Below are 22,246 nucleotides of genomic sequence, written 5' to 3'. Positions count from 1 at the left end.
ATATTGAAACACTGAAAAAGACTTTGGTGAAATTCAACGTGGCTCTTCAGGTGTTCTCTGGAAATACAATCAGGCTTCCACAGTGAATCTATAGTGACACTTGGTGGCGCTACAGCTTGTTAGTGATGCGGCCGGCTAGTCTGGAGTCGGAGAGAGGACCGAGAACAACGATTGCCTCAATTTCCACCAGCCCACCCTGAGGAGAAAAGGAGGAGAAGCAGATTGAGGCAAAATATAAAATGATAATATTGTCCAAAAATGAACACACACAGTCATTCAAACCCCTTCCCAAAGGGTTTTTGTACAAATCTCTGTAGTCCTATGAAAAACCAAGTGATCCTCCATGACTCTGTAGTTGTAGATCCAACTTTAGCAGAAATAACTTGAATTTGGCCTTGCTCTTTTTTACAGCATTGCTTCAGTTCATTGAAGTTTGCAGGTATTTGTTTATATACAGCTCTCTTAAAGTCAGACTGATAGGCAGCATTATTTGCTTCTATAAGATCATTACAAATGTTCCTGCTTGGCATTTTGATAACACACAGCTGAATGATCCAAACCAGCAAACCGCCAAAACTTCTGCTTTTACAAAGGTGTTCACACTTGCTGATCATCAGATAATCCAGTGCATTTGATTATCAGCATGTGTCTGCTATTTACCCTCTGCACTCTCTGAATTCAGCCTCTCTGAAACTGTGAGGATGTGCTTCCCCCCCCCCCCTGCCCACACACACACACAGCTGTTTCCCTGATGTTTAATGTAGATTTAACCCATTTAAACATGATTAATGGTGTAATTTGTGGTTTAAAATAAAATGCAAATCCCTCCTTTTTCAACCTTTCTGTTTCTGATCAGCATAAAAATGAAATTTATGACATCATCCATATGTGCACAGTAGCAGGGACTTTAAAGTGGGTGTATCATAATGTAATACAGTTCTAAAGTTGTGGTTAACACTCACTCTGGGGAGAGCAGCGACTTGGTAGGCAGCTCTGGCAGGAAAGTTACTGCTGAAAACTGGGGAGGGAAAACATTTTCATCAGATTTGCATGCATTTGCAGAAGCATGGTGAAGTTATTCACTTCCATCAGTGAACCCATCTATGAATCTCAATTTGAATGGTTCATTTCAGCTTCTAATAATATGAAAGGCTTTATTTATGAGTGGTTAGATCATTTACCCACGTATTATAGATAAGCAATAAAACAACAAGCACAGGTGCTTTGTAGCTGCTGGGTAGAAAGTTCCTTTGTCTGGTGTATAGCAGCAGCTGAGGATGGTAACACACACACACACACACACACACAACCTGGAAAGGCACATTTTTGCCTTAACTTAAGATTTATTACTCATTAAAGCTTAAATGCAATTTACAATAAGCAAAACCAGCATCTACGGCTTAAGACATTTTAAAACAAGGTAATAATGCGCTGCCAGTATTGCAGCTGCATTTAGAGGGGGGTCAGCCATTATTCATTTATACACCAGCTTTCACTTATAGAAGGAGTTATAGTTTTGTGATGGTTCACTCTGTACACATGCTCTTAACCGGATGTCCTTTAAACCAGTGTTTATAAAGGCTTAGTTTAGAGGATCAACGTTTTAGTGAAACGTCTCCTTTCCTTCCTCTCACCAGGGTCAGGGTAAGTAACCTGCCTGTGGTTTAGGTGGCAGTGCGAGGGAGAAAGGTGGGAGTTAACGTCCACTGCAGCAATGCCTGCTGGGAAAGGTTCGGTTACACGTGTGCCTGCACAGTGGTGTCTATTTACAGCTCTCTGGGTGCCGGAGCTTCCATTACACCTGACTGTTATGATCGGCGAGGAGGATGTCATCAGGAAGAATTACACACTTTTAAAATTTCATTAAAATATGCACTCACTGGCCACTTTATTAGGCTCATCTTTTCAACCGCTTGTTAATGCGAATATCAAAATCAGCCCATCAGCAACTGAACTTAGGGATGTAGACACGATCGAGACGACCTGCTGAAGTTCACACTGAGCTTTCACAAACTGCTTTTCCACCAAGGTGTGCTGAAGAGGATCTCTGAACCTGGGCTACAGCAGCAGAAGACCACACTCTGTGTGTCAGTCAGTCAAAAACAGGAAACTAAAGCTAGGACTTGCACCAGCTCACGAACATCCCTCCTTATATGATTAAGGCTTCTGCTGCTAGTGTTGGTGTAATGGTTTCGGGGGAAATATGTCTGTGAAGGTTCTCAGTCATCCAGGTCATCATAGTCAAAGGAGCTTGCAAAGAAAAGCGTCTGGACTTCTTTAAGTTGCTTGAAGACGTTTCACCTCTCATCCGAGAAGCTTCTTCAGTTCGGTTTGGGGGGAATTTTCTTGGCTTGCTTTGGGCCTTTTTAGTGCAAAGTGGCCACAGGATATTGTTTTTTTTTCCTCCATTAGATCACTGATAGGCTCCAGATAATTTTATTATATGTATTAGGGACAGTAACAGCATATTAGTATTCCTGTAACACACGCCGGGCTCCATAAATAGGAATGTGCAAACATGTCCACAAATAAAAACAATTTGAGGTGAGTTTCAGTTTATTCCTGATCATTTTCACAATAAAAGTCCTCTGAAAGAATCATTCATCATCTGTGTTTTACTTCCTCATTCCACAAACTCTGGGAGACATTAACTGACTTCCTCAAAGGTCCTTAAGCAGGCCACACACACACAGAGGAGGGAATTCACTTCCTCACTTTTAAGAGCAGCCTCCTCAATCATAGCCTCATTACCATAGTAACGCACCAGGACGCAGAACAACCCACAGATCTATCTAAAACACTCAGCACTCTGTAATTCAGCAGAAAGTCTCACACTGACCTGAAAATGGACCACAATGAGCTCTTATATAATTTAAATAGAATAACTGGCCACTGATTTAAGGAAAGCTCTGATCATCTTGGCTCAAAGCTGCCCCCTTGTGGCTACTTTCATGAAGAAGTGCATGCAGCGCAGTTTTTTAAGGCTTCATTATGACTCCAAATTAATAAAGAGGCTTTTTTAACTACCACATTACAGCATGAAATAAAGGTAAATCCTGCCATGTTTGTGAGACCTGTATGCAAGGCAAGCTGTCATAAGAAAGCAGACCACAAATCTACTACACATGTTCATTCATAAATTCCTATAACATCTCTATTTTTCTGGCTTGGATCCTCAACCCGTTGATAGGCAGCTCTGAACACCACATCCAGAACACCTTGGATTTTGTTGAGCGATTGTCTGATGTGACCACAAACAGGTCACATCAGAGTGCCACATTAATGACTTGATGCTATACCTTCTGACTTTGATACTGGAACTTTTGAATGTTTAGAAAACGAATACAAGCTTGTGAGAAACGATGTGTACACAGGACAACTAGGGCTGGCCCAGGTAAACTACTTTAACAAATTAATATTTACACAGCAAACATTTTGACCCACTAACTTTCTTTCTCGGTGTTGTTGGTAGAAGCGTCCATCAACACTAACTGTGCAGACTGTTGTGAGGTTGCCTGGGTAGGAGACATTGGTGTTAACTGCTGACCCGTTGGACTGTGCTACAATTGCACCTCAAAAAACACAGGCAGAGGAATAAGGACAACAATTTAAATTTCAAGTATCATTTAATTTTATTTTATTCATTATGGTGTATTAAAATGAATCCACAGTGATATAACTACAGATCCAACTTTGATCCATAGCTCCAGCTTACAAACACAAGGAGTTGTACATCTACACCACTAGATGGCAGTACAGTGAGTATTGAGGCAGAAGGAAAGACTAACAAGGACTGTCCAGACCTGTAAGATTTAGCTGAATGAGGGTCTTACTTTCTAAATCTTATGCAGTTTTGGAAGCCACGCTGGTGTACATTTTCATTTCTGCGTGGACATGTACTGCGGTTTAACTCACCAGCATGACAACACACCAGTTGAGGATCCCTATGTAGTTGCTGTAGCCGCTGGCTGAGCTCAAGAGAGACTCCTGTAGATCGTGACATCTGCAGAGAAGCACACAGTCGGAACGTTCACCGATGAATTTTAGAATATAATCAAACGATATCCACTCTTTCCTGTTTCACTCTTTTACAGTATCCCATCTCTGGTTTTGCCTTCTTTCTGTTTCTGATGTTTATTTTCCTTCTCTTGAGCCTGCAGCCGATCTCTTTCACCTGTTCATTCTTTTTATACATTCAAACACTAATACAGACACAGTCAGGCTTTTAAGTCCATGGTTTAAAACAGATGGGAAAGAAAAGTCATGATTATTGCATAAATGTCTTTTTGCCTTTACAGAACATTAACAGAAAAAGTTTGTATTTCTTGCTAAGTTAAAGTCTTAGAAGACAGGAGCAGCCAGACAATTTTCACACGTTTGTATCTTGTTTAAACACCCTTAAAGTTCAAACCTTCCTAGAAAAATAGGTCCAGTATTATAGAATGAAAACAAAGATCAAACCCTGCTTTCAGGTCATGCTTAAACCAGTCAAAATACCAAATGAGGCCAACAGTGGCTCAATAAAGCCATTCTACACAAGGACTTTCCATGAATTTCGTCTTGGATCGCCAAGCGAAGAAGAATCAAACCAGCGAAGAGGAGATGAAGTGGATGAAGGTGAAGCAGGGCAGCACGGAGGCGAAAATAGCGAGGGCAGTGAGGCGAGAAGAGATGAGAACAAGGTTCTCAAAAAGTAGATGACTGATGGGGTTATGTTCTGGTTTACTTTGTCAGGCAGGAAGGAGCCCAGCGGGCGATGGTAGGTCGTCACAGTGAAGGCGATAGCCAAGGCCGAGCCGACGGCTTTTAGAACTGAGGGAAAACGAGAGGCAGAGTTAGAACAAGAAAAGAGAAATGTTGTGAAGTGTGACACTCCACATAAAGCCAAGCAAATTTGGAAAAGTCAAAGAATTAGCAGACTTTTAATGTATCATTACTTTGGCATATTTACAGAAATTTTAAGTTTATGTTGTGAATATATTGACCTTCGAAGTACAAAAAACAAAGAGAAAGTGATCTAAATATCCTAGCCTAATGGTTGTGTGCTGTATCAGTGAATAAAAATATCAACTGTAAACATAATTAACTGGCACATAGGTGTGGAAACTGACTGAAATTGTCTGTGGAGATTAACAGTAATTAAAAAAAAAAAAAAAGAAGCTAAATTTGTGCTGGGCTAAGATATTTAGATCATTTTCTCCTTCCTTATGTTAGTAAAATGATCAGGGGAGCTACTGGAATTTTGCTTGACCACGTTTTATGACAGCCATAGTTACCTGTTCTTTCATAATATAATCTGTTTCAGTTTAAGCGTTGTTTTCAATAAATTGTATGCTCAAAATAAGCTTTGTCTCACTCACATTGCTTCTTGTTGCATGTTAAAGCTCTACTTGGAATCTTGTTAAGATACAACCATGCTAAATATATATTGTTTTGCCAAGTGGTCTAAAACTTTTGATAGGGGCTGTACACTGACATTCAATTCCCTGTATAGAGAACACCAGTTAGCTGCCGTCGTTCAGTAGCCTAGCACTAGCAAAAAACAAAAACCACAACAACAAAAAAAACCCAGCAAGCCAAACGATAAATTCATGTATGAAATGTCAGTGTTAACAACTCAATGTTGCTATTTTTTTTTTTTTTTTTTTGCACTTGTTAGATGTTTAGTAATGATGCTGGATTCGTGATTCCTTGCAAGCTTTGTTTACTATGTAACTGAGAGACATTAGATGCAAGCAGCTTGACTCCCGGGGGCGGGTCTAGCGTTAGACATTTTCTCACTGGCTGCGTGAACAGGAATAGGAAACAAGCATTAATGAACAATACTAATCAGATGTTCTACAGCACCTGAAACATTTGAACAGGCTAAACAAACACTGGATGACTGAATAAAATTAGCACTAAATCTGGTACTTGAACACAGTGAAATCTCTTCATTTCTAACATATTTATGGCTGTGATGAACACGCAGCACTCTGAAAATGGTTTTAGCTTAAATTTAGAAGAGGGATGAATCACAATTTAAAACAAAACAAAACATATTTCAAATTAATGTATGAATTTAACTGAAAAATTCTGAGAGCTTGTGGGCGGGACCTATTTTCAATGGGCGGGTCCTGTTTCAAACATCAAAGCAAAGAGAATCAGGCCATGACGTCACAGTCACCAAAAGTCCATAAATAGGGGTAAAACAGCGCACTGGTCAAGCACGTTTCTTACTTACAGTCACGAGCGATTCACTAGACGAACTTTTGTTCTGCTACAGCCAACTTCAAACCCTGATTCACATTTGAATATCGAATTCACATTTGAATATCTTATTTAGTGTACCACGCTAAATTTGTTTCAAAGTTAAATATCAAAAATGAGCAATCAGGAAGGAAAACCAGAATTTGTCTTCACTCTGCCAAAGAGTGCACTCGACAACCTTATGCAGGTTAGGAAAGCCTTGCAAAACTCTCTGACTGAAAACAAACTTTTAAAAGAGGGTGAAAGTAGAGCCAGACAGCAAATCAAGCAGATGATGACTCAAATTTCAAACATGCGCACCAAGCTGGAGCTGTATGAGAACCAAGCTGGAGGAGTCACTGACGAATCAGCGTCGCGCAAACCGCAGGTGAGCAGCGCCACCAAAGAAAAAGAGGAACAGACGTGTTCAGATCAGGAAAAGGCCAGCAACTTTGACCTTGAGATGAACCGTCTGAAAGAGCAGCTTCAGCAGAGGGACAACGAAATCCTGATCCTGAAACAGGAGAAGGACACTCTGTCTGCCAAGTTCACACAGCTTCAGAAACATGAAAGAAATCTGAAAGAAACTATGGGGAATGCTCTGTGGAAAGAACAAACACTGAGAGAGAATCTGGAGCAGGAGAAAAAAGTCCTGGAGGAACAAAATAAGAAACTCCTGGAAGAACAGAAAGTGGTGAACGACACAAAAGAAGAAGTCAAAGAGGCCATCACAAAATGTCAGGATGCAGAGAAAGAACAGAAAGAACTGGAGGAGGACAAGAAAGCTCTGCAGCCACAGAGTGAGGACTCCAGCGAGATTAAAGAAAGTCAGGCAGAGACAAACATACCAGAAATGCAGACAAAACTGGACACGCAGAGAAAAGAATTAGTAGAGGCTCAGACTGAAACACAGGAGACGGCAACCCCAGAGTCGTCCTCATCTGGTTGTCTGAGTGGGGAGAAGTTGTGTGTCAACAAAGTGATTGAGTTGGTGGTTTCACAGGCCATAGAAAAAGTCTCCACTAAATACAAACTCTTCACAGAGCGCCTCACTCCTGACTGCATCAGCGATCGCCTGATTGCAAAGATTTGGCCTGAAATTGAGCTCAAACATTTGGATCTATCCCCCAAATGGCTGAAAAACATAGACAAGGCCATTGTCGAAGATCTTTGCAAAACACACAACTGCAAAGAAAAATATCTGATTTTTAATCTGAGGGAACAGCTTGATAGTATTACTGTCCCAGCCTTCACCAAACACCTGTTGGCATTACCAACAAGAGTACTTAGTGTCTCTAAAAACAGGCAAGAGTACCAGGAGGCTGTGAGAAATGTCACCAAAGATCTGGTAATGCACGCTATGAAGGGAGAAAATGAGACAGCTACATGGAATGCAGGAACATCAGAGTTTATTGTACAGAGGCTTTCCCACAAGATCTGGAACAAAATCTTGTCCAAAAACTACAAAATGTCCATGGAAAACATTGAACAACTTGGCCTGAAAGTATCCAATGATCTCCGTGAAAAGTGGCCTTCTCCACTACTGTTAATGAGGTCAAGCAACCCAGTGGTTGATGAAGCGGTCGTCAGCATATTCAAAAAACATGCCAAGCTGAGGAGCCAAAATGTCATCTTGAGGGTTTTCTCATGTGCACGCTGAAATCGAACTGAAACGTGCACGTGATTATGTTACAAAACTCTTAAACTGGCGTCAAATATTCTTTTAATTCAGCAACCTAAATTAAATTTTAAAACCAGAGTGGTTCAAAATAACCACTCTTCTTCCCCCCACTTCCTTCCCTCATCACTAACTGGCCGAGGCAGATGGCCACCCCATCTCAGAGCCTGGTTCTGCCGGAGGTTTCTCTCTTTTAAAAGTGAGTTTTTCCTTCCCACTGTCGCCAATGTGCTTGCTCTAGGGGGTTAGTTTTTTTGAGGGAAGTGTTGTTGGGGCTTGGCGCTGTTTCTTAACTCAAAATGTCCAATTACAACAGGACATTTTACGTTAAGAAACAGCGTCAAACCACAAATTAAAATAAAAAAAAACAACAAAAAAAAAACAACTGTGACTTTGTGTTTTGTTTCATTTGCTGTAAATTTGCTAAGAATGTAATATAAGATTAGAATAGTGTTTATTTGTCTGCTTATTTATAAGGAACTCCATTAGCTTCCACAACAGTGGTTGCTAATCTTCCTGGGGCCTAAGCCATCAAATACAATCAATTAAAATATTACACAATAAAGTGGATGCAAAATATCCACAATTTGGCTCTTACATCCACAGTGAGATTTTACAATTCTGAAAATATAAGCATATAAATATCAATATTCTATAGATATTCTACTTTCCATGTTCCAGATCCCCAGAATTGATATTTTCACCGAATGGTCTTTTCTGTCTGCCAGTGTGTCATGCAGATTTCAAGATTAATAAGCTCTGACACTCAACCTGACAAAGTGTGAATTTGCCAAGGCCACTGTAACATACTTGAGCAGGGAAGTGGGAGGTGGTCAGGTGCGGCCCCTTAGTGCCAAAGTGGTGGCGATTAATGAATATCCCACACCTAAAAAACGGACTTGAACTGCGTAAATTCCTGGGAATGGTAGGTTATTACAGGAACTTCTGCAAAAACTTCTCCATAGTCCAGCCATTAACTGATCTACTTAGTCCAAAAGTGGATTTTATATGAAAGTACAAAATTTCTCCTCTGCCACACTCCTGGCTGTAATCTAAAGCACAGCGTTTACATAACTTTATGGCAGTTCAGGTACTACCATAAACAAGGTATAGCGTCACATCAGTAGTGACAACATCAGTGAAATCGCTTCACGTCCTTTATAAGATTTTTTTTTCCTGATGTGTCATGATTTTTAGTATTCCCAAAAATCTGTAATTAGTAATAAGCTGTTGAAAAAGAAAAAGAAAACCTTAAAAAAAACCTAGTACACATATTCTCTGTGTTTTAATTTGATGCAGGATGAAAGCAAACATGTCACACTGATGTGTTACAGCATTTTTCTTTTTTTAAATGAGTGAAGTTATCAAAGCAGAAGCCAAGAGGCTTGATGTTGTGTCCAGTCCCACTGGATTCCTACTGTCTGTTTAACGAGCAGGCTGTGAAGTGTTAACAACTCAATGTTGCTCTTTTTTTTGCACTTGTTAGATGTTTAGTAATGATGCTGGATTCGTGATTCCTTGCAAGCTTTGTTTACTATGTAACTGAGAGACATTAGATGCAAGCAGCTTGACTCCCGGGGGCGGGTCTAGCGTTAGACGTTTTCTCACTGGCTGCGTGCGCAGAGTATTACTTTGAACAGGAATAGGAAACAAGCATTAATGAACAATACTAATCAGATGTTCTACAACACCTGAAACATTTGAACAAGCTAAACAAACACTGGATGACTGAATAAAATTAGCACTAAATCTGGTAATTGAACACAGTGAAATCTCTTCATTTCTAACATATTTATGGCTGTGATGAACACGCAGCACTCTGAAAATGGTTTTAGCTTAAATTTAGAAGAGGGATGAATCAAAATTTAAAACAAAACAAAACAAAACATATTTCAAATTAATGTATGAATTAACTGAAAAATTCTGAGAGCTTGTGGGCGGGACCTATTTTCAATGGGCGGGTCCTGTTTCAAACATCAAAGAAAAGACAATCAGGCCATGACGTCACAGTCACCAAAAGTCCATAAATAGGGGTAAAACAGCGCACTGGTCAAGCACGTTTCTTACTTACAGTCACGAGCGATTCACTAGACGAACTTTTGTTCTGCTACAGCCAACTTCAAACCCTGATTCACATTTGAATATCGAATTCACATTTGAATATCTTATTTAGTGTACCACGCTAAATTTGTTTCAAAGTTAAATATCAAAAATGAGCAATCAGGAAGGAAAACCAGAATTTGTCTTCACTCTGCCAAAGAGTGCACTCGACAACCTTATGCAGGTTAGGAAAGCCTTGCAAAACTCTCTGACTGAAAACAAACTTTTAAAAGAGGGTGAAAGTAGAGCCAGACAGCAAATCAAGCAGATGATGACTCAAATTTCAAACATGCGCACCAAGCTGGAGCTGTATGAGAACCAAGCTGGAGAAGTCACTGACGAATCAGCGTCGCGCAAACCGCAGGTGAGCAGTGCCACCAAAGAAAAAGAGGAACAGACGTGTTCAGATCAGGAAAAGGCCAGCAACTTTGACCTTGAGATGAACCGTCTGAAAGAGCAGCTTCAGCAGAGGGACAACGAAATCCTGATCCTGAAACAGGAGAAGGACACTCTGTCTGCCAAGTTCACACAGCTTCAGAAACATGAAAGAAATCTGAAAGAAACTATGGGGAATGCTCTGTGGAAAGAACAAACACTGAGAGAGAATCTGGAGCAGGAGAAAAAAGTCCTGGAGGAACAAAATAAGAAACTCCTGGAAGAACAGAAAGTGGTGAACAACACAAAAGAAGAAGTCAAAGAGGCCATCACAAAATGTCAGGATGCAGAGAAAGAACAGAAAGAACTGGAGGAGGACAAGAAAGCTCTGCAGCCACAGAGTGAGGACTCCAGCGAGATTAAAGAAAGTCAGGCAGAGACAAACATACCAGAAATGCAGACAAAACTGGACACGCAGAGAAAAGAATTAGTAGAGGCTCAGACTGAAACACAGGAGACGGCAACCCCAGAGTCGTCCTCATCTGGTTGTCTGAGTGGGGAGAAGTTGTGTGTCAACAAAGTGATTGAGTTGGTGGTTTCACAGGCCATAGAAAAAGTCTCCACTAAATACAAACTCTTCACAGAGCGCCTCACTCCTGACTGCATCAGCGATCGCCTGATTGCAAAGATTTGGCCTGAAATTGAGCTCAAACATTTGGATCTATCCCCCAAATGGCTGAAAAACATAGACAAGGCCATTGTCGAAGATCTTTGCAAAACACACAACTGCAAAGAAAAATATCTGATTTTTAATCTTAGGGAACAGCTTGATAGTATTACTGTCCCAGCCTTCACCAAACACCTGTTGGCATTACCAACAAGAGTACTTAGTGTCTCTAAAAACAGGCAAGAGTACCAGGAGGCTGTGAGAAATGTCACCAAAGATCTGGTAATGCACGCTATGAAGGGAGAAAATGAGACAGCTACATGGAATGCAGGAACATCAGAGTTTATTGTACAGAGGCTTTCCCACAAGATCTGGAACAAAATCTTGTCCAAAAAATACAAAATGTCCATGGAAAACATTGAACAACTTGGCCTGAAAGTATCCAATGATCTCCGTGAAAAGTGGCCTTCTCCACTACTGTTAATGAGGTCAAGCAACCCAGTGGTTGACGAAGCGGTCGTCAGCATATTCAAAAAACATGCCAAGCTGAGGAGCCAAAATGTCATCTTGAGGGTTTTCTCATGTGCACGCTAAAATCGAACTGAAACGTGCACGTGATTATGTTACAAAACTCTTAAACTGGCGTCAAATATTCTTTTAATTCAGCAACCTAAATTAAATTTTAAAACCAGAGTGGTTCAAAATAACCACTCTTCTTCCCCCCACTTCCTTCCCTCATCACTAACTGGCCGAGGCAGATGGCCACCCCATCTCAGAGCCTGGTTCTGCCGGAGGTTTCTCTCTTTTAAAAGTGAGTTTTTCCTTCCCACTGTCGCCAATGTGCTTGCTCTAGGGGGTTAGTTTTTTTGAGGGAAGTGTTGTTGGGGCTTGGCGCTGTTTCTTAACTCAAAATGTCCAATTACAACAGGACATTTTACGTTAAGAAACAGCGTCAAACCACAAATTAAAATAAATTTAAAAAAAGAAAAAAATACAACTGTGACTTTGTGCTTTGTTTCATTTGCTGTAAATTTGCTAAGAATGTAATATAAGATTAGAATAGTGTTTATTTGTCTGCTTATTTATAAGGAACTCCATTAGATTCCACAACAGTGGTTGCTAATCTTCCTGGGGCCTAAGCCATCAAATACAATCAATTAAAATATTACACAATAAAGTGGATGCAAAATATCCACAATTTGGCTCTTACATCCACAGTGAGATTTTACAATTCTGAAAATATAAGCGTATAAATATCAATAACACTGAGGCAAAACGCACCAATAATGTTGTTTAGATATTCTACTTTCCATGTTCCAGATCCCCAGAATTGATATTTTCACCGAATGGTCTTTTCTGTCTTCCAGTGTGTCATGCAGATTTCAAGATTAATAAGCTCTGACACTCAACCTGACAAAGTGTGAATTTGCCAAGGCCACTGTAACATACTTGAGCAGGGAAGTGGGAGGTGGTCAGGTGCGGCCCCTTAGCGCCAAAGTGGTGGCGATTAATGAATATCCCACACCTAAAAAAAGGACTTGAACTGCGTAGATTCCTGGGAATGGTAGGTTATTACAGGAACTTCTGCAAAAACTTCTCCATAGTCCAGCCATTAACTGATCTACTTAGTCCAAAAGTGGATTTTATATGAAAGTACAAAATTCCTCCTCTGCCACACTCCTGGCTGTAATCTAAAGCACAGCGTTTACATAACTTTATGGCAGTTCAGGTACTACCATAAACAAGGTATAGCGTCACATCAGTAGTGACAACATCAGTAGTGACAACATCAGTGAAATCGCTTCACGTCCTTTATAAGATTTTTTTTTCCTGATGTGTCATGATTTTTAGTATTCCCAAAAATCTGTAATTAGTAATAAGCTGTTGAAAACGAAAAAGAAAACCTTAAAAAAAACTTAGTACACATATTCTCTGTGTTTTAATTTGATGCAGGATGAAAGCAAACATGTCACACTGATGTGTTACAGCATTTTTCTTTTTTTAAATGAGTGAAGTTATCAAAGCAGAAGCCAAGAGGCTTGATGTTGTGTCCAGTCCTACTGGATCCCTGCTGTCTGTTTAACGAGCAGGCTGTGAAGTGTTAACAACTCAATGTTGCTCTTTTTTTTGCACTTGTTAGATGTTTAGTAATGATGCTGGATTCGTGATTCCTTGCAAGCTTTGTTTACTATGTAACTGAGAGACATTAGATGCAAGCAGCTTGACTCCTGGGGGCGGGTCTAGCGTTAGACGTTTTCTCACTGGCTGCGTGCGCAGAGTATTACTTTGAACAGGAATAGGAAACAAGCATTAATGAACAATACTAATCAGATGTTCTACAACACCTGAAACATTTGAACAAGCTAAACAAACACTGGATGACTGAATAAAATTAGCACTAAATCTGGTACTTGAACACAGTGAAATCTCTTCATTTCTAACATATTTATGGCTGTGATGAACACGCAGCACTCTGAAAATGGTTTTAGCTTAAATTTAGAAGAGGGATGAATCAAAATTTAAAACAAAACAAAACATATTTCAAATTAATGTATGAATTTAACTGAAAAATTCTGAGAGCTTGTGGGCGGGACCTATTTTCAATGGGCGGGTCCTGTTTCAAACATCAAAGCAAAAAGAATCAGGCCATGACGTCACAGTCACCAAAAGTCCATAAATAGGGGTAAAACAGCGCACTGGTCAAGCACGTTTCTTACTTACAGTCACGAGCGATTCACTAGACGAACTTTTGTTCTGCTACAGCCAACTTCAAACCCTGATTCACATTTGAATATCGAATTCACATTTGAATATCTTATTTAGTGTACCACGCTAAATTTGTTTCAAAGTTAAATATCAAAAATGAGCAATCAGGAAGGAAAACCAGAATTTGTCTTCACTCTGCCAAAGAGTGCACTCGACAACCTTATGCAGGTTAGGAAAGCCTTGCAAAACTCTCTGACTGAAAACAAACTTTTAAAAGAGGGTGAAAGTAGAGCCAGACAGCAAATCAAGCAGATGATGACTCAAATTTCAAACATGCGCACCAAGCTGGAGCTTTATGAGAACCAAGCTGGAGGAGTCACTGACGAATCAGCGTCGCGCAAACCGCAGGTGAGCAGTGCCACCAAAGAAAAAGAGGAACAGACGTGTTCAGATCAGGAAAAGGCCAGCAACTTTGACCTTGAGATGAACCGTCTGAAAGAGCAGCTTCAGCAGAGGGACAACGAAATCCTGATCCTGAAACAGGAGAAGGACACTCTGTCTGCCAAGTTCACACAGCTTCAGAAAGATGAAAGAAATCTGAAAGAAACTATGGGGAATGCTCTGTGGAAAGAACAAACACTGAGAGAGAATCTGGAGCAGGAGAAAAAAGTCCTGGAGGAACAAAATAAGAAACTCCTGGAAGAACAGAAAGTGGTGAACGACACAAAAGAAGAAGTCAAAGAGGCCATCACAAAATGTCAGGATGCAGAGAAAGAACAGAAAGAACTGGAGGAGGACAAGAAAGCTCTGCAGCCACAGAGTGAGGACTCCAGCGAGATTAAAGAAAGTCAGGCAGAGACAAACATACCAGAAATGCAGACAAAACTGGACACGCAGAGAAAAGAATTAGTAGAGGCTCAGACTGAAACACAGGAGACGGCAACCCCAGAGTCGTCCTCATCTGGTTGTCTGAGTGGGGAGAAGTTGTGTGTCAACAAAGTGATTGAGTTGGTGGTTTCACAGGCCATAGAAAAAGTCTCCACTAAATACAAACTCTTCACAGAGCGCCTCACTCCTGACTGCATCAGCGATCGCCTGATTGCAAAGATTTGGCCTGAAATTGAGCTCAAACATTTGGATCTATCCCCCAAATGGCTGAAAAACATAGACAAGGCCATTGTCGAAGATCTTTGCAAAACACACAACTGCAAAGAAAAATATCTGATTTTTAATCTTAGGGAACAGCTTGATAGTATTACTGTCCCAGCCTTCACCAAACACCTGTTGGCATTACCAACAAGAGTACTTAGTGTCTCTAAAAACAGGCAAGAGTACCAGGAGGCTGTGAGAAATGTCACCAAAGATCTGGTAATGCACGCTATGAAGGGAGAAAATGAGACAGCTACATGGAATGCAGGAACATCAGAGTTTATTGTACAGAGGCTTTCCCACAAGATCTGGAACAAAATCTTGTCCAAAAACTACAAAATGTCCATGGAAAACATTGAACAACTTGGCCTGAAAGTATCCAATGATCTCCGTGAAAAGTGGCCTTCTCCACTACTGTTAATGAGGTCAAGCAACCCAGTGGTTGACGAAGCGGTCGTCAGCATATTCAAAAAACATGCCAAGCTGAGGAGCCAAAATGTCATCTTGAGGGTTTTCTCATGTGCACGCTGAAATCGAACTGAAACGTGCACGTGATTATGTTACAAAACTCTTAAACTGGCGTCAAATATTCTTTTAATTCAGCAACCTAAATTAAATTTTAAAACCAGAGTGGTTCAAAATAACCACCCTTCTTCCCCCCACTTCCTTCCCTCATCACTAACTGGCCGAGGCAGATGGCCACCCCATCTCAGAGCCTGGTTCTGCCGGAGGTTTCTCTCTTTTAAAAGTGAGTTTTTCCTTCCCACTGTCGCCAATGTGCTTGCTCTAGGGGGTTAGTTTTTTTGAGGGAAGTGTTGTTGGGGCTTGGCGCTGTTTCTTAACTCAAAATGTCCAATTACAACAGGACTTTTATGTTAAGAAATAGCGCCAAACCACAAATTAAAATAAAAAAAACAAAAAAACAACTGTGACTTTGTGTTTTGTTTCATTTGCTGTAAATTTGCTAAGAATGTAATATAAGATTAGAATAGTGTTTATTTGTCTGCTTATTTATAAGGAACTCCATTAGCTTCCACAACAGTGGTTGCTAATCTTCCTGGGGCCTAAGCCATCAAATACAATCAATTAAAATATTACACAAAGTGGATGCAAAATATCCACAATTTGGCTCTTACATCCACAGTGAGATTTTACAATTGTGAAAATATAAGCGTATAAATATCAATAACTCTGAGGCAAAACACCCCAATTTCCAAAACAAATCCCATTTCCCTCTTACAATATTTACAATAATTAAAAGCTGTGTAAATAGGCTTTTAAGTGTTTTTTGAAATTATGAACAGCAGCTAATTCTCTAATTGCATATGGCAATTTATTCCACTTAAAAGATGGTCTAAATATAAGAGAGTTTTTCAAAAAGTTACTTTAAACTCGAGGAATTACTAAATTGTGGTTTGTTGAAAATCGTGTAGTATGATTATGTATTTCATCTTGATACTGCAGCTGAGCAGAAAAAAGTGTGGTGTTTTTAACAGTACTGCTTTCTTTATAAATACAAGTAAGCCATAGTATAATTTAGCTTGTACAGGAAGCCAAGAAAGTTTATTATCCATCTTAGCAATATTTGTATTATATGAACACCTAAACACTAATCTTGCCTCACTATTCGGGATTCACTGAAGCCTGTTGAGTCGTATTAGCTGCTGACCAAATGATTGAACAATACTCCAGATGAGATAATAGCTATGCTCTGTCCCATTTTCTTAATAACAGAGTTGATGTGCTTAGACCATGAAAGGTGGTGATTTATGGTAACACCAAGTAATTTGATCTGGGTGACCTGTTCCAATACCGATCCAGCTACGGAAGGATTCAGTTGTGGGCTGTTGACTAAGTGTTATCTACTTTCAATTAACATAGATTTGGATACGTTTAAAATCGCGTTGTTTTTACTTATCGAGTCAAACACGTTCAGCAAATCTTGTTGTAATACGCTGGTCAATTCGGAGTTGTCAGTGGCTGAATAAAACATGGTGGAATTATGGTGGCATACATTATAAGATGAGGTTTACCAAAGACACACGGTAGATCGTTCGTGAAAAAACTGCATAGAGAAGTGGACTGAGGCAGCTGCCTTAAGGTAGACCACAGTTCATGTCGGAGCCCTCAGAGAAATAGCCATTATAATAAACCTTTTGCCTTCTTCCAGACAAATAACTTTTCATCCAGCACAGAGCAGCTAGTGAAAATCCATAACATTTTAGTTTATCAATCAAAAGATCATGATTTCTCAAATCAAATCCAGCACTAAAGTCCAAGAATATCACCCCGACCACTTTCTAATCATCTAGATGTTTATACCAGTTATCTGTCATATGAATGAGAGCTGAGCTGGTGGAGTGACCAGGTTTCTAAGCATGTTGAAACAGACTGAGAAGATGATGTTCTGTTAAGTAATGTTGAATATGCTCATGAACAGTCCTCTCCATAATTTTACTTAGAACAGGGAGTGGACTAATAGGTCTGCTATTGACACCAGGTTACTATCTATGTTATCAAAACCTGAGGATGTTAATAAATTCTCCACCATCTCAACATTCACTGCCTCAAACTTAAATTAGCATTGCTTATTATTCATGATAGCATCCTGTATAAGACAGCGTGATAGGGTGGGATCTCCTCTACTCATATTAGATTTTAAATTTGTTATTTTATTGCTGTAGCAATTTGTGAAATAATTGGATATATCCTTAGCTTTACTTATAAACGTTGCATCCGTGTAGATGTGTGACACCACCGGAGCGAGATCTCTACCCGTTATATTATTTAAAACTTTCCACACCTTCTTTCTGTCCTTATTGGCCTCCTTGAGCTTAAGTTGATAATATACTTTCTTCTTGCACCTAGAATAGCATGTCTCAATATAATGTATGATAGCATCATCCTGTAGGGCAGTTTGAAGTAGATGCCATAGTAAGGTCTTTCTGTATGAGTGTACAAACCAGTGATGAAAAACAAAATATAACGCGCAAAGTATAACTGGTGTTTGAGGTTAGCTGGTTACATTTGTTTATATATGAACAAGGTATAGCGTCACATCAATAGTGACAACATCAGTGACATCGCTTCACGCCCCTTATAAGATCAGGTTTTTTTTCCCCTGAAGTGTCATGATTTTTAGTCCCAAAAATCTGTAATTAGTACTAGGCTGTTGAAAATTCAAAAGATCACCTTAAAAAAAAAACCTAGTACACATATTCTCTGTGTTTTAATTTGATGCAGGATGAAAGCAAACATGTCACACTGATGTGTTACAGATTCAATACATTTGCAATGCTTTGGGGTGGCTGTAGCTCAGGTGGTAGAGCAGGTCATCTACTGATCGGAAGGTTGGTGGTTCGATTCCTGGCTTCCCTTAATCTGCATGCCAAATATCCTTGGGCAAGATACTAACCCCAAATTGCTCTCCGATGCATCCATCGGAGTGTGAATGTCAGTTAGAAAGCACCTAGGAAAAATGTGCTTGTGGGAATGGGTGTGAATGGGTGAATGCACAAGTTGTGTAAAGCGCTTTGAGTGCTCAGAAGAGTAGAAAAGCGCTATATAAGAACCAGTCCATTTACAGCATTTTTCTTTTTTTAATTGAGTGAAGTTATCAAACCAGAAGCCAAGAGGCTTGATGTTGTGTCCAGTCCTACTGGATCCCTACTGTCTGTTTAACGAGCAGGCTGTGAAGTGTTAACAACTCAATGTTGCTCTGAATTTAAATCTTGAAAGACTGAAAAAGACTTTGGTGAAATTTGTGGCACTTCAGGTGATCTCTGGAAATACAATCAGGCTTCCACATTGAATCTATAATGACGCTTGGTGGCGCTACAGCTTGTTAGTGATGCGGCGGGCTAGTCAGGAGTCGGAGAGAGGACCGAGAACAGCGATCGCCTCGATTTCCACCAGCCCACCCTGAGGAGAAAAGGAGGAGACGCAGGTTGAAGAAATGACTGCAGAGGCGAAATATTAAATTATAATACTGTCCAAAAATGAACACACACACAGTCATTCAAAACCCCCTGCAAAAAGCCTTTATACACATCTCTGCAGTCCCATGAAAAACCAATTGATCCCCATAATTCTGTAGCTGGTAGATCCAACTTTAGCAGCAATAACTTGAATTTGGCCAAAAGCAGCATTTACACTACATTTACTCATTTGTCCAAATATCAGCAGAGTCTCCGCTGTGTGACAGTGTAAGCAAATTAAGTCTGGAAAACATGATTAATAGTTTAATTTGTGGATTAAAATAAAATGCAAATCTCTCCTTTTTCAACCTTTCTGTTTCTGATCAGCATAAAAATGAAATTTATGACATCATCCATATGTGCACAGTAGCAGGGACTTTAAAGTGGGTGTATCATAATGTAATAAAGTTCTAAAGTTGTGGTTAACACTCACTCTGGGGAGAGCAGCGACTTGGTAGGCAGCTCTGGCAGGAAAGTTACTGCTGAAAACTGGGGAGGGAAAACATTTTCGTTAGATTTGCATGCATTTGCAGAAGCACGGTGAAGTTATTCACTTCCATCAGTGAACCCATCTATGAATCTCAATTTGAATGGTTCATTTCAGCTTCTAATAATATGAAAGGCTTTATTTATGAGTGGTTAGATCATTTACCCACGTATTATAGATAAGCAATAAAACAACAAGCACAGGTGCTTTGTAGCTGCTGGGTAGAAAGTTCCTTTGGCTGGTGTATAGCAGCAGCTGAGGATGGTAACACACACACACACACACACACACAACCTGGAAAGGCACATTTTTGCCTTAACTTAAGTTTTAAACCAGTTTTTATAAACCAGTAAAGGCTGAGTTTAAAGGCTCAAAACAGAGTTTTAATGAAACATCTCCTTTCCTTCCTCTCACCAGGGTCAGGGAAAGTAACCTGCCTGTGGTTTCGGTGGCAGTGCGAGGGAGAAAGGTGGGAGTAAATGCCCAGTGCAGATATGCCTGCTGGGAAAGGATGGGTTACAGTTGTGTGCCTGCACGGTGGTGTCTATTTACAGCTCTCTGGGTGCTGGAGCGTCCATTACACCTGACTGTTATGATTGGCAAGGAGGATGTGAGTAGAAGGCTGCTGTCGAGCAGCAGAGAAAGAGCTAAGTGAGCGCATCGGTCAGGTGACTCCTAAACTTGTCACACTGTCATTTTCTCTGTCTATTCAGAGAGCTGCTAGTGTGGTCAAAATGAAAGGAACAATATAGTACTGGCTTACATGTCTTGTAGACCTCATTGACGTTGTTGAAGTCATTTATATCTGCGAGCAACACAGTAGTCTTCACCACTGAAATGAAAGGGTTTATGTGCTCTGAAAGCTCGTGTTTAAAATTCAGAACATGTGAAACAAACGAGGAGAAGCTCAGTTTCTCACCGTTGCTGTAGTCGCAGCCGGCAGCTTTAAGGATCTCCCCAATATTGATGAGCGCCTGAAGGACACGATGGGAAAGATTTGTTTGTATTTTAGGAATCTGTTGAGGATGCAACTTCTGCTGTAGCTGATCTAAACACTGACAGAAGTGAGTTTCACCTGTTTGGCCTGAGCCTGCACTCCTCCATCTACCAGCTTCCCGGAGGCGACGTCCATCCCCAGCTGACCGGAGATGTACATGGTTCTGTCCACGATCACCGCCTGGCTGAGGACGACACACACACAGGTTTCTTTCTCAGGATGATGTTTCAGCAGGAGAAAGTGAAACAAAAGGCCAAAAGTTCCAAGAAGATATTTCCTCACACCATTGCACCACCAGGCTGAATCACTGATACAAGGCAGGACGGATCCACACTTTCATGTTGCTTTTGCCGAATTTTGATCGAATGTTAAAGCATAAATCAAGACCAGGATACATTTTTCCAATCTTCTGTCCGGTTTAGTGAGCCTGTATAAACTAGAGCCTCAGTTTCCTGTTGCTGGTTGACAGGAGTGACATCCACTGTGGTCTTCTGCAGCTTGTTGTGCATTCAGAGATTCTCTTCTGCATACTTCACTTGTAACGAGTGGTTATTTGAGATACTGCTGCCTTCCTCATCCTCATCTTTGAAGAACTCAAGCTTTTCTCCCCAGACCTCTGGCAACTTCAGAATTTCATCCTGAAATGTCTACAATTTTCTTTCTTTATTTCAGTAACATTACAAAATTAAAACATTTTAAAATGCAAACTGGTTTAGAGCGAATGATGCAATACACCACAATAGTATACATTTTTAAACACCAAAATATTATTGATTAATTACAATAGAGACAAAGTAGTCTATTTTAACATATTTTGTGTCTCCTGTTTTAATTTTTTTGCAGATGTACAGCATTTAAATAATTTTGTTACTACCTGCAGGTCTCTTAACCATCCCAATGTAGTGATTATAAGGGAAAGGGACAGTCATGTTAAACATATATGAAAACCCACACGTGTATTTGACCCCAAACGCCTTTGCATAACTTTCTACACAGCAAGAAACTGTGAAAAGCTGCTACCGCTCAAACAGGACAGACAAACGGCTGGATTTATAAATTATCCCACTCAGTCTTGGGAAGTTAGTTCTTAAAAATAAATGATAAACCACGTGAACTTTGATCGAGTTATGGTGGATTTAGAACAAGTTTAAGCACAAAGTCGGGACACCTTACCTGTATATTCCCTGCCTCACAGGAGCTTTTGGTGTGTAGATGATTTGGCGACGAATTGAAGCCATTATAAGCTGCTTGTCGACCTTACTCGGTTTCCTGCTATGCTGGGCCCCCTTTGCCCCACTGAGAAACTTTTAACTTTGGTTCTATCTGTGAGTTCACTGAACTGTACAAACATCGGACTGTCCTTGTGCTCCCACGTCTCACCTGTATGGGCCGATGGCACCCGGGGCCGACGGAGTGTTAACGACCCTTCTGTTGAGCGCAGACATGCTTCCCAGATTTCTTCAGCTTGCTGCCAACCTTTCCGAAGAGCTGTGATTAATGCAACTGTGCAAGAAAAGCAGCAGAAAAAGAAGGAACACTGTTTCCGTAAAGTCTACCGTACCGCACTGAATACAGGAGCAGCAGGCGCGCTTATAGCTATAAAAAGGCGTTCAATATAAAATGAAATGCGCCCTTGGCAGAAGAGTTACGGTGAAGGGCGTCAAAGCTGCTTTTATGAAGGCAAAGATCAGCGGTACTGCCCGAAGTTTTGATATCGATCCGAAACCAAGTAAATACAGGGTCGATATTTTTAACCAATAACGAGAGCCAGTGGGTCATGATTTATGAGATGAATCAATTTGCAAATTCTGAACACATTTAATTCACCACTAAATCACAGCGATTTTTATTTTCCACATTAGTTAACACAAAACATACTATT

At 40.3% G+C, this 22,246-nt stretch overlaps 2 protein-coding genes and 1 pseudogene across 3 annotated transcripts; 1 reads left to right on the top strand and 2 right to left on the bottom strand.

Annotated features, from left to right (window-relative positions):
- Positions 1 to 109: 109 nt before the first annotated feature.
- On the bottom strand, positions 110 to 4,182 carry LOC148096738 (uncharacterized). Its single transcript, XM_087834829.1, has 5 exons — positions 4,175 to 4,182; positions 3,916 to 4,075; positions 3,449 to 3,515; positions 963 to 1,018; positions 110 to 196 (listed from the first exon to the last, which is right to left on the bottom strand). The coding sequence occupies exons 1-5, from the start codon at positions 4,180 to 4,182 to the stop codon at positions 110 to 112; spliced, it is 378 nt and encodes a 125-aa protein (XP_087690955.1).
- Positions 4,183 to 6,057: 1,875 nt separating this feature from the next.
- On the top strand, positions 6,058 to 15,760 carry LOC148096737 (uncharacterized; annotated as a pseudogene).
- A 2,357-nt stretch (positions 15,761 to 18,117) lies between these two features.
- LOC102787848 (2-iminobutanoate/2-iminopropanoate deaminase) lies at positions 18,118 to 21,908 on the bottom strand. 2 transcript variants are annotated; one of them, XM_006787885.3, is made up of 6 exons: positions 21,745 to 21,908; positions 20,443 to 20,548; positions 20,287 to 20,341; positions 20,131 to 20,199; positions 19,314 to 19,369; positions 18,118 to 18,824 (listed from the first exon to the last, which is right to left on the bottom strand). In XM_006787885.3, exons 1-6 carry the CDS (start codon positions 21,807 to 21,809, stop codon positions 18,768 to 18,770), a joined length of 408 nt encoding a protein of 135 aa, XP_006787948.2. In that variant the 5' UTR covers positions 21,810 to 21,908; the 3' UTR covers positions 18,118 to 18,767. The 2 variants fall into 2 exon arrangements, with proteins under 2 accessions (XP_006787948.2, XP_035762343.2); XM_035906450.2 differs by lacking the exon at positions 21,745 to 21,908 and adding an exon at positions 21,538 to 21,674.
- Between the last annotated feature and the right edge of the window lie 338 nt (positions 21,909 to 22,246).

The sequence above is a fragment of the Neolamprologus brichardi genome, chromosome 22 (genome assembly GCF_056152115.1).
Source record: "Neolamprologus brichardi isolate AB-2024 chromosome 22, ASM5615211v1, whole genome shotgun sequence".
NCBI classification, from domain to species: Eukaryota; Metazoa; Chordata; class Actinopteri; order Cichliformes; family Cichlidae; genus Neolamprologus; species Neolamprologus brichardi.
The sequence above is the reverse complement of the archived record's forward strand: the minus strand, read 5'-3'. Positions and strand labels throughout refer to the sequence as shown.